Below are 12,614 nucleotides of genomic sequence, written 5' to 3' on the forward strand. Positions count from 1 at the left end.
GTTAAGTAAATTATATTTCCCATTTATAGGCATTAAAATTATGTTCCTGAAGGTTAATTACAGAGAGGAATGATTATTCTTTACTGATGTATTATCATTTTACACTGTTGACTTCCCCAGTTTAACTTAAAATACTGATTTTCAAATATTTGAAAACTTTTAGACAACTTGAAACTTGTACTTTCTAAAGATATACCACATATTCAATCTGGTCCAAGTCCTCTTCCTAATAGCTCAATATATAGCTGGATAGGTAGACAGGTGAGAAGAGTAATATCATCTCTGCCTTTATAATCATTTCAATTCCTCTTATTTTTCCAGCGAAGGCAAAATTAGGATGGAGAATATAGTATCTTTGATTCAAATCATTTTTCTATTTGGAATGCCCTTTATCCTTATTTCCACCCATAATAAAAAGCTACATTATATATAAAGGTGCTTTGCAATTTCAAAAATATTATTTTACATTAGCCTCATTGATCTCACATCAGAACCGATAATGTAATTGAAGATGATAGTAGTGCTCCACCTCCTGCTTACGCAAGGCATCCGAAGCCTAAAACAGCTTAATAATGTTCCAGGGTCACATTTTGGTAAGTATCAAAGGCAGAACTCAAATCCCAACTCCTCGTCAAATATTCTGTCTATTATGATGCACTGTTTATTTACTCAAAAGATGTTTTCCCTTTGAGGAAGCATGTCTTGCATCACAAAGGACATTTATTTCATTATTGTCATTCCAGATTCATCTTTTAAAAATTGTACTGAGTTTCTGTGTTAAATTCTCATGAGAAACAGGGTTTCCACACTAAGCAGATACCCTCAAATCGTGTTTTGAGCTATATCAGTGTGCTTTTTTCAATGTTTGCTCTGTGCCTTCTTGGACAAGACCTTCTTACCACCTCCCCCACCTACCACCCCACCAAATTTCTGAGCAATCCACTGTGTACAAAAATATTAAGATTATTATGCCTCAGATGCAAACAGACAGAACAGGTCAGTGCTAAAAAATGAAATCCTGAAGCTCATTTCAGAAACAGTAACCCTGAAAAGCAGGCTTTCATATGTAAGAGCCAGGCATATGGGAGAAAAGTGTTTTGTAAATCCCAGATAGCTCCCTCCAGATAAGAGAATGAGAGGCCAGATGACTCAGAATACAGTTTTAGCATAAGCCAGAATCCTGCATTGGCCAGTTTCCTGGATCAGAAAGGGGGGACCTAGGGAGAAGATTGAGAAGCGGCACGTGGACCTGAGGCTCCTTGGCCCCCTCATTCTGCAGATGAAATATGGGGCTGAAGAGATGAAACCTCTGGACATTTCAGATAGGGTAAAGGGAAAGCAAAGCAGAGTGGCCAGTATTTCATTCCTGGTTTGAGATTGTGGGAAGAGACTATACACAGGGTTCCTTGCACCCCAACATAAAGAGATGGGGCTGAGATAGTGACACAGGCGTGTGCTGTGTTTAGGCACAGAGTGGGTCTGAGCTAGCTGCCCAGCACCCTCCCAACCTGGTCTCCCCAGTTTATCTGTAACCTGGGGGTTTACCGTGCCCACTGTGGGACTTGCAGGTGCTGGCTGCCCCAGGAAACTGGAAGTAGCTTGGCGTCAGGCCTACGTGAGTATCAAGTACCTGGACTAGAAAATCAGAAGCTGTGACAGGAACCCTGGAAATTAGCAGTGGATGCAGGCGAATCGTCAAAGACTAGATGATGATCCACAAAGACCAAGTCGATGGGAATAGCTCAGTAGGGAACCAGCAAATTTCAAAGGAGAGTGAGTAACAACATGGGTGTGTGTTGCATTCAGCTGCCACCCAGAGAGAAAGGAAGAAGGAGAGAGGGAGAAATATTGAAAAACTGAGACTGAGTTACCTTTGAAAAGATTTAGTTGGATCATGAGGTGCTAAGTTACTTTAAATGGATATATTTCTGTCCCTTCCCCAACTCCCATCTGGCCCTGGCCACCAACCAGAAATTCGGGCTTGTGAGCAATTTGATATCATTTACAGGAAAAAAACAGTAACTTTGTAAGGCCACATTTTGGTAGGTGTCAAAAAACAGAACTATGCAAATAGTCTCTGTTTTTCCAAACCTAGGTCATAATGAGTAATTTTCAAACCTTTTACACATTCATAAAATAGCGGTTACTTCCCTCTGGAATATGTGACTGAGGCCAAGGAAATGTGATGTTTCAACACTAAGACATTTTGTTAGATTTTATGTGCATGTGTTTTTAAGCACTTGTAGTTTGCTCGTAAATCGTACACTGTTTCTGCCCTTTCGCATCTTCTCACACCTGAGTAACACACAGAATTCATGAACTAAAGGTGTTGGGATGCTTTACACTTGACTGATTCTCCACAGATCAGGTTTTGTGTAGCCAAGCATATAAATTGTCCTGACAGTGAGTAGAAGATATGCCTGTCGATAAAGGATTGTGTTTAAGAAATGGGCTGTTAGCACTAGGTTGCCCAGGTCCAAATTCAAGCTCTACCATTTTACCTGTGTTTGTCTTTGTATGGGTAATTTCACGAATCTAAGACTCAGTCTTCTCATCTGTATAATGAGCGTAATGGTAGCTCTTACCTCATAGCACTGCCATGACATTTAAATGAGTTGATATATGTAATTCACTTAGAGTAATAAACATTGATTAATGTACATGTTTACTGTTACTGATGCTTTGAGAATTAAATGAGTTCATAAATACATGTAAACTGTAACATTCTGCTGGGTACATTCTCAGTGATCACAGTGTTAGCTGCTGCTGTTATATTCCGAGATGCTGAGGAGCTCATATACCTGCTCAGTCAGACCGGCTTCTGAACAAACAGCTCACCTGCCGTCAGATGGAATTTCAGCTAACTTCTGGCCTTTGTGAACATGATTACCTTGGAAATACTGATTCCCCATTTTAAGCTGTTGCTAGTTTTTTAAATTTTATTTTATTGAGTTATAGTCAGTTTACAATGTTGTGTCAATTTCCAGTGTAGAGCACAATTTTTCAGTTACACATGAACATACGTATATTCATTGTCGCATTCTTTTTCACCATGAGTTACCACAAGATCTTGTATATATTTCCCTGTGCTATACAGTATAATCTTGTTTATCTATTCTGTATATACCTGTCAGTATCTACAAATTTCGAACTCCCAGTCTGTCCCTTCCCATCTCCCTCCTTCCTGACAACCACAAGTTTGTATTCTATGTCTATGAGTCTGTTTCAGTTTTGTACTAATGTTCATTTGTCTTTTTCTTTTCTTTCTTTTTTTTTAATTTTAGATTCCACATATGAGCGAGCTCATATGGTATTTTTCTTTCTCTTGCTATTGCTATTTCTTATGTAAAGTATTTTCCTAACATTTGTTAGGAACATTTGTTTGGCGTTTTCCTCATGCTTATTTTATTTAGTCTTTATTCTTACGTTCTCTTTTTCTTTTATCAGCTGTTAGAGTTTTATTGTTTTTCTCTTTCTGAGCATCCTTACATCATGACTGTATTTTGGGCTTGTATTTGTGTGATCATGCATTGTGTGTTTTTGCTGAATGTCCATACTTTCCTGTTCCTGTTTGGCCTTGTGTTCTATCTTATCCTTCCAATTCTCCATTTGGAACCTTCTTCATCTGTTTAACTTTCATTTTTGAAAAGTATTGCCTTATTCAGTCTTGTCTTATGATGCAATTCCCAGATAATCAAGCTGCTCCCTCCCTCGGGCTTACTCTTTCCAATACTAAATTTACCGACTATCTGACAATGAATTGTGTAGAATCCCTTCTTTACGGTTTGACGTCAGCTAAAAGTAATGTAATGAGAAAGACGTAGGTGAGAGATGAATCAGGAGGCACTACAGTAAATGAATAAGAATATGGCTTGTAATGTCTGGCGGGTAGATTTTCCAGTTCCAGCTCAGAAACTTAAGAGCCATTATGACTTTTGACCAAGTGTTTTTTCTTAATTAAAAAATACTTTTTTATATTTTACTTTTTTAACACCTTTATTGTGGTATGATTCCTGTACAGTAAACTACACACTTTTCAGGTGTACAATTTGATGAATTTTAATAGGTGTATACACCAGTGAAACCACTACCACTATCAAGATAGCTAACATTTCCATCTCCCGCCAAGAGGTGCAAATTCAGGACCTCAGGTGTAACGATAGTGCCTAACTAATGATGTCAATATGAATATTCAGTAAACCGTGTGATTTGTGCAGAGTATAGCCCACTCTGTGCTTTCCCAGATATCAGATACTGATCTTAATTTTATTTTATTGCAGTTGTTGTTTTGGTTATTATGAATATGATGACACTTAACATCAGGTTTCTTTATCTGCCTTTCTGTATGTGCAAGCTAGATAGACAAATAAACTTCACATTGTAAACTTAGCCAGCAGAAGCATTAATTGCATTGCTGCCATGGCGTTGTGGCACATAGCTTCTATTTAGCCCTTACTTCTGTTTCATATTTTGTTGGTTTGAAATATAAACATTTCCTTAGCTGATTAGGGTCCCAGTCCAGAAGTGGCCAGGGGCTACTTGCCTTTAAGGAGATAACAGTTAAATTTAAAAAAAGTGGAATTAAATGCATACGAATTCCAGTAAATTTGCTATGTACTGTCCACTGACATCTTACTCAGCTGTTGGCAAGCATTTAATCAAGGTTTATTGACATTCTTTTCTGAAATTTAAATAGGACATAAAATTTTATGACATGCAGAGTATTTTCAATAACTGTTTCATTATTCTCCATAGATAGTGTGATAGTATACAAGAGGAAATCTCAATAAAGCACCAAAATTGTGTTATTTTGGGAAGAGTAAGGTAGTTTGAAGTTTGTGTAATGACAGAATGCTGGTCAACTTTTAAAATCAGACTGTGGATTCGTGGATATCTGAGTTTCTCTTTCTTTTCCTATTTTGTCTATATCTTTTCTCTTTTGGATACATGGTATAAAGTCAGAAAACTAAGAATGATAGTTGTTTGTTGTATTGTTATAAAAGATAGATGGTAGCTTATAATATTAAATTCTAGTTCCTTAGGATTATAAAAGAAAGAATGCCACAGGATATAGTATAAGTATGGTTTAAACATTAGTTTGATGTGGAAAGCCCGAAGTCTGATGGCTACATTAGTGTTAAATTTACGTGGTTGTTTGACCAATAGCCATAGAGATTCTGCCATGAAATATTTTTACTTTAAGTAGCCTATTCATGTGAACTAGAATAAAAACATTTTTGGGGAATTTCAAGTTTATTCAGATGTTCAAGAATCTTTCCCTCATCTAAGAACTGTTGTTTTTAGCCAGGAATGGGCAAATATGAGAGAAGTAGAGTGAACCATGGCCAAGACCTAGTCATCTGGCTGTCAATGCCAATGTCTACAGAATCACAAACAAAACTGAGTGATGAATATAAGTCCAGAATTCTACTCCTAAGTACATAGTGAAAATAATTTAAAAGAGCTACTCAAACAAATACATGTCTAAGCGTGTTCTTACAGCACTATTCACAATAGCCAAAAGGTGCTCCTCGCCTTGAATGGATAAACAAATCATGGAAATACATACAGTGGAATATTACCCCATCATAAGTGGAATGAAGTAGTGATGTATGCTACAATATCAATCATCCTCCAGAGTATTATGCTAAGTGAAAGAAGCCAGATGCAAAAGATCACAACATATATGATTCCATTGATACAAAATATTCAGAACAGATGAATCTGTAGAGATAGAACATAAATTGGTGGTTGCCGGAGTCTGAGGGAGGAGTTAATGGGGAGAAACTGTTCAATGGGTAAAGGGGTTTTTGTTTTTTTTTTTTAATGGAGGTACAGGGGATTGAACCCAGGACCTCTTGCTTGCTAGGCATGCACTCTACCACTAAGCTATTACCCTGCCAGGTGAAGAGTTTTTTTTACTTTGGAGTAGTGAAAATGTTTTGAAGCAAGATAGAGTTGGTAGTTGCAAAAACATTGTGATTTACTAAGTGCCACTGAAGTGTTTACTCTAAAATGGTTCATTTTATGTAATGTGGATTTTGCCATTTTAAATTATTTAAAAAGTACCAGGTGACAAGGTTGGAGCAGCACCATATCCCATATTTTCAAAATCACAAATGGTTTAAATACATCTATTACATGAGGAGAGAAAGTGGCGTTTGTCATTATCCATCCCTGGGAGCTTGGTGAGGACTGGAAGTAATTTTAGGGTCTTCTTGGAAGATGAATTCAATTTGCCTCTTAAATATATTCAATTTTATTATGACATTAGATTACGAGAGCTTGTGAAAATCACTTTTAATGACAAGATTCTGTGCCGTGTGCTGCTTTATTTTCCATGCTTGCCTGAGATTTTAGTTGGTCTCATCGATCCAGCCTCGAAAATGAAAACAGGAAAGTATAAATGATCCTCTTTTGAAACGGGTTCTCTCTGTGCAATGGGAAGATAATTAGACCAATGTGGATGGGCAGATGAGGTTATTCAGTCTCAAGTGCTTTATTTTTGGCTCTTAAATCGTTTAGAGTAGCCACATATAAATAAAATGATCTGGATAATTATAAACAGTCTTAATATATTATGTGAACCAGTCTGTGCCGCTGTTGGTAGTTGTTTGCACACATCTATGCTTGGTAAAGCAGGCACTTTCCAAGATTGTGGCGTAAATATCTAGATTTTTTAGATAAAGAACGTCATTAGGTTTTGGTGGTGTACCTCTTTGCAAACATCATTTTTTAAGGTTGTATCTCTATATGGAATCCTCCCTGTGTTGTTGGACAGCCTTTCTGCTGTGTATGTTGCATAAGTGATTTCACGTCCTTAGAATATCTGTGAAGGGTTAATGTTATTATCTCATTATTGCAGATGAGATAACTGAGGTTCGAAGAAGTTAAGTGAAACCCGCAAGAGGATCAGTGGTGCTAGGATTCACCCTCACATACTTAGGCTACCTGTGGCTGGGATCCCATTGTACAACTTTTCTTTAGCAAAACTTCTTATGCACTAGCTCACGCATGAATTGCCGAGCTTGCTTGTTGACTGTTCACTTGGCTTCCCTGAAGAATGGCTTATCTGTGTGCTCACACTTCTGAGTTAGCCTGTATAGACAAGCTGTCAGAATGTTGGCGGGAATATTGACATTTAACTGCACAGTGGAAATGGGTATATCAGTTTATAGGACAGCTTAAGTTTTAAAAAAAAATCATCCCAGCACCCCAAGTGAATCTAAGGGTGCTGAATGATGGGTGACTGGGGAGGATGCTAAATTTGGGTCATGGGAAACCTGAACATTTGGGAATTTAAGGAAGGCAGAAATACAACCAAATTCATGTGTCAGTCTAAGTTATTCAGAATTTGATGTCAGATACCTCTTCCAATACGGGCTTTCTCTCTTCCTCCTGCAGCTTCAGGATTAACTGTCTTCCGCATACCTTGTGTTTTCCTATCACTGTACCTTTGTTGACATTTGGATTGCCTGGAGTGCCCTCCCTGGTTGCCACCGATTCTCAGCCTTGCTCCTTCTGCTTGTTGAAAGCCTTCTCCTCTCAGGCTAGTCCCTCAGAGAGCCTCCTCTTCCTTAAACCACCACAGCAGTCTCTGTTTAAAACATAAATTTGCAGCTTGACATTTACTTTTGGACTAGGTTTTATCTTTATGTATTTATAGCTCATCTCTGTTATTAATCATGAGCTGGGAGACGAATAATAGTATCTTCACTTGTATTTATTCTATTATATGCCTTGGACTTGGTATGTGCTCATGAAATAGTAGTTGATAATTTTATAACTCTTGAAGGCAAGGTTTTCTCAAAACATATCAATAAAATACCATTTCTGGGAGAGATGCTCTCCCTAAAAGGTAGCCATTGGTCAAATAAGGTTAAAAACCACCACATACCATTTCTATCTCAGGAAGTTTACATAGTAGTTGGCATTTTCAACATCCACTGCTCTACAGTAGTGAGACTGATTTTACTATTTTAACCCCGTACTTCTAAGCTCACCCTCTAATTTTTAAAATAAGAACTCTTCCAATATCTCCTATTCCTCAAAATGTTCTTAGCAAGACACTGCTTTAAGGTCTTTTTTGTATAAAAATTTTGCTCATAATAGTCACAGATGTGGAGTTTGATTCAATCTAGTCTGTACATTTTGTTCGGCCTTTCCACATAGTACTTGGGAAGGCACCCCCCCCTTAGTTGTATTGGGGTGTGTGTGTGTGTGTGTGTGTGTGTCTTTGCATGTCCTATACAATGTGGACTCAACCTGAAAATAGATTGAGATTGAAAAGAGAATGGTTGGAACTGGTCTTTCAGCTTGATTATCTGCTGGAATCTCTATTACTTCTCATAATATGCTTGAAAAGTTTTATTTGTACCTTAAGGGCAATGAGCCTGGCCTCATTTACAAATATGAATGCAGATGTTAGGAGGGGACTGTCTTCTCCTCCAGACTGTGTGGCTCACTGTCAGCTTGTTTTATTTACTTCCTCTGAAAAGAAATATCCATCCCTTGGAATTAGACCCGGTATGGTTAGTGGGGAAACTCGAAGTTTTGGAGTCAGAAAGTTTCAATTTAATTCCCAACTCAGGCCTGTGTGACCCTGAGCAGGTTTTCCTTCCAGAGCCACTGACTCATCATCTACGAAACAAGATGAGTCACTTCTGCCTCCAAGAGCATCTTACAAGGACAGTGCCTGGCCTAGGAGAGATGCTGCATAAGTATTGGTCCCTTTTTGCAGTTATTTTTTGTGTCAGGTTATGACAGGAGAATTCCACAGGCGTAAAGTCATATGGACAAAGCTGCCTCTCCCTGTTGTTGCCATTCTGCGTTTCACGGCATTTCTTCAAACCATGAATGGTGTCGCTCTCCTTCACATCTTCTGTCTCTGTGTGGTGTAGGGGTGGGCAGGGGTTAGTAAGAGTTGAATTGTTATCTATAAAGGGGAATATTTGAATTCTAAAAATAGTGAATAAATAACCTGAAAGAGAGTTTAAATTTTTTTTATTGTAATCATTTGAGATATAGAAAAGCAACTTACAAATGATCCGTTGAGTCTTATCATCTGTTAATTGTAAAACTCCATCCCCCCGTTTTTTATATATACATATAATATATATATATAATATGTGCTATATATTATTATATATGATACATGTTTATTTATTTTTATATACATTATGTATAAATATTTATACATATATATAAATACTTTGGTTGGAATAAGTCATCACATCATTCAAAGGAGAATAGTAAATACATTAGGGGAAACTTCCAACTTTTGTATAAATCCATTACATAATTTTGTTTTATTTTTAATTTTTATTTTTGAGGGGGTAATTAGGTTTGTTTGTTTGTTTATTGGGGGAGGTACTGGGGATTGAACCCAAGACCTTGTGCATGCTAAGCATGCAGTCTACCACTTGAGCTATACCCTCCTCCCCCCATTATATAATTTTAGCCATGGGTTCATTTCCATGTGATTTAGGATTATATATGACTATGCACAAACAGCATAAAAGGATCATCGTGGTGACAGTCTTGCTTAAGGTTATATAGTTGGAGGTGAAAACACTCAATAGAAAATTAGATTGATAATTTTGGGGAGTGAGTAGAATAGATTGCTCAACATATATTGTGGTTTTCAGGCCAGCTGACTACTCTGACTCCCATTTTGCAGAAAACCATGTACTTGTTACATGTGGTTGTCAATACGTGTCAGTCCTGTCTGTCTCCAGCCATCCATGGCTAAACTGTTCCTGGGAGAAGCCCACTTGTCCCTGTGAAGGATGACAAATGGCAGCTTTGCTGCTGTATCTACCTTTCTAAATGCCGAATTCTCTCCTGGCAGGTTTTCTTGACATACATATTATGACCGGCTTAAAAAAAATCATTTTTTGTACTTTATTGGTTTAGACACCAGGTGACGTCTTGTGAGCTAAGCTGAAGTAACAGGCAGTGATGAACCTAAAAGTTCCTTGGACTGGCTTTGATTTTATATTCATCAGCATCTGTCTTGATCTGGTTGATTGCAGGAGAAGATGTATCGGGGAGTCTCTGTCCAGCATCTCCTCCTCCTGAACAGATAGCTTGTGAAATTCCCTGCCGAATGGACTGTGTGGTGAGTGAGTGGACAGAGTGGTCATCCTGCTCCCAGTCTTGTTCAAATAAAAACTCAGATGGGAAACAGACCAGATCGAGGACTATCCTGGCGTTGGCTGGAGAAGGTGAGTAATGGGAAAGGCTTCTGTTCCCTACATCCAAATGAACAGTTTGTTTTCCAGGTGTGCCTTTCCTCTTTGATCCTCTGCAGGTTCCCATATCGACATGAATTACTTAAGCCCATCCTATATACAGGCTGTGGCAATCAGACAGATGTCAGTTTTTGAAATGCTTTTTTGGGGAAGAAAATAAAGCTGGGTTGATATACATCCCACTTCAGATAGCTCATGCAATTGGGAACCTAATTGAATATGTCTGGTAAAACGAGTTCCAAATTAGGAGTGAAGAGACGTGGCTTCTTGAACAAGAGCCACCACTGACATCGGTAGGCTGCCTGATCTGTGTGCCCTCATCTCCTGTTCTGTCAGGCTAGCCTGTGGTGAGAGGGAGAAAGATGAAGGCTGTGGAAATGGCTCTGAAGAAGCTAAAATGGTACTATGAGAATGTAAATGGGTGACATCAGAGCAAATGAGAGGAGCTACTGTTCCTATCACTTACAGCGATGGTCTCGGTCTCCAGACACATGTGTCATTTCTTTCAGGTCCTCCCTCGGCTTTGTGTGCCTACAGCTCAGTTGGAACTGCACAGTAGTATGGCCACTGGCTTTGAGGAACTTTTTAAACAAGATTCTGTTCTGTGGTCCTAAGAAACAGGGCCAGGGTCAAGATGAAGGAAGATTTTCATATTCTTAAAGTGCATTTGCTTTCTCTTCTTGTCTGTTATACTTCTGGAGGGAGAAAAAGTCAATAGTATTTAATGGGGGAAAAGAAATAACAAGAATAACAAGACCAAGGTCATAGATCTTCTCCAGCATTTGGCCCACTGAATAAAACATTATAGTGCGGAGGAGGAGGGGGAAAAAAGTCAAGAGTTTAGGTAAATACCAGTTTTTACATGGATATAAAAATGGGAAAGAGAAGATAGTCATGAAATTTGGTTGTCTGACTCACCCAGGATTGTAAGGGTGCACATCTGTCTGGTCTGCCTGGCAGTGGATAACACATTGTCTGGTATTATTTCTGAGTTTAAGGATGGGCTCTCTCCTGCCAAACTTTGAGATTTCTCGATTTCTCAAATAGCAGTAAAATGCACTGCTTGATGGAGGATAGAGGTCTTAAAGTGGTTCTCTGAGAGAAAATAGTACTCTCTTAGGAAAGAAAGAGCATATGTAGGTAATGTGTGTGTATGTGTGTATTTGACCTGATATCACTTCAAGGTCATGGGTTACTATAGCTAACTGACTAATTTGTGTAGGCATAATAATATTAAGATAAAAGCAGATTTCTTTGGAGTTTATCTCAGAAATGCATGACTCAGAGGTGGAAAGTAGAATCAGTTGATTTTTTTACATCTAATTGACATGCACCATTGTCTGTTCTTTGGGAGAGAAGGGTGCAATGTATTCTTCTCAGGTTGTTCCTCAGGACGAAAGAACCATGACCTTCGAGTTGGAAATGGAGTGACTTGGCTCAGGCCAATGAAAGGTTGTGTCACAAAGGCCCTCTTTCTAGACCATTAAAACAGTTAAAACAACAAAAAACAAGAATGACAGTAACAACGGCAGCCACATGGCGATAACACCAGCGCCCGCTGTGTATTCTGTCTGATTTTGGTTTTTGCAGGTGGAAAGCCGTGCCCCCCTAGTCAGGCCCTCCACGAGTATCGTTCATGCAATGGCCATTCTTGTCTGCAACTCTACTGGGAGACAGCTCCGTGGGGCCCCTGTTCTGAAGACACATTGGTAACTGCCCTTAATGCAACCATTGGCTGGAATGGAGAAGCGACGTGTGGCGTGGGCATTCAGACACGGAGGGTCTTCTGTGTCAAGAGTCATGTGGGACAGGTGATGACAAAAAGGTATTATTGATAATTTATTGAAAGTACGTAGGATTATGGCATAGTTGAATATTTTCAGTCAGAAGCATTTTTCAAGCCCTGAATATGTCTCAGTCTGTGCTGGAGGAAGAGATTTTTGTTTTGCTTTGTTTGACTCTTCAGGACTTAAAAAATATGCCTCAACCAGAGGTAGACAATTTACTAAGTTATAATGTGTGCATTACTTAATGGATAACAGTAAATATAATGCCCACCCGTATTGAATCGTTTTGAGTAACCAGATTTTCTAGAGCTGATATCAGTATTTTTGACTCTTTTCAGTCACATAAAGACAAGGTCCATGTGAAGGTAGGTTACACACACACTTTGAAAATACAGGGCTATGTTCACTCTTCTTTAGGTCCCACTGCTCTTGTCTGCACTGAGTAAATCCACACGGTCATTTTAAATCGACTAATTCCTGCCCTCGAGTAGGCTTACAGTCTCATGCATGCCATACCCTGCACAGGGAGATGTAAATTAAAAAAAAAGCAGGAGAATGTGGACATGTGGACTAG

The 12,614-nt window shown here is 38.7% G+C and overlaps 1 protein-coding gene across 6 annotated transcripts in view; it reads left to right on the forward strand.

Annotated features, from left to right (window-relative positions):
* THSD7B (thrombospondin type 1 domain containing 7B) overlaps nucleotides 1-12,614 on the forward strand; it is a 760,456-nt gene that overhangs the window by 402,088 nt on the left and 345,754 nt on the right. For all 6 annotated transcript variants that reach the window (XR_012072540.1, XM_072960903.1, XM_015243953.3 and 3 more), the window contains 2 exons: nucleotides 10,035-10,226; nucleotides 11,844-12,078. Coding sequence is in view for 5 of the 6 variants with exons in the window: in XM_072960903.1 (XP_072817004.1) it covers nucleotides 10,035-10,226; nucleotides 11,844-12,078 (427 nt within the window). In the remaining variant the exon portion in view is untranslated. The remainder of the gene's footprint in view (nucleotides 1-10,034; nucleotides 10,227-11,843; nucleotides 12,079-12,614) is intronic.

The sequence above is a fragment of the Vicugna pacos genome, chromosome 5, assembly GCF_048564905.1.
Source record: "Vicugna pacos chromosome 5, VicPac4, whole genome shotgun sequence".
NCBI lineage: Eukaryota > Metazoa > Chordata > Mammalia > Artiodactyla > Camelidae > Vicugna > Vicugna pacos.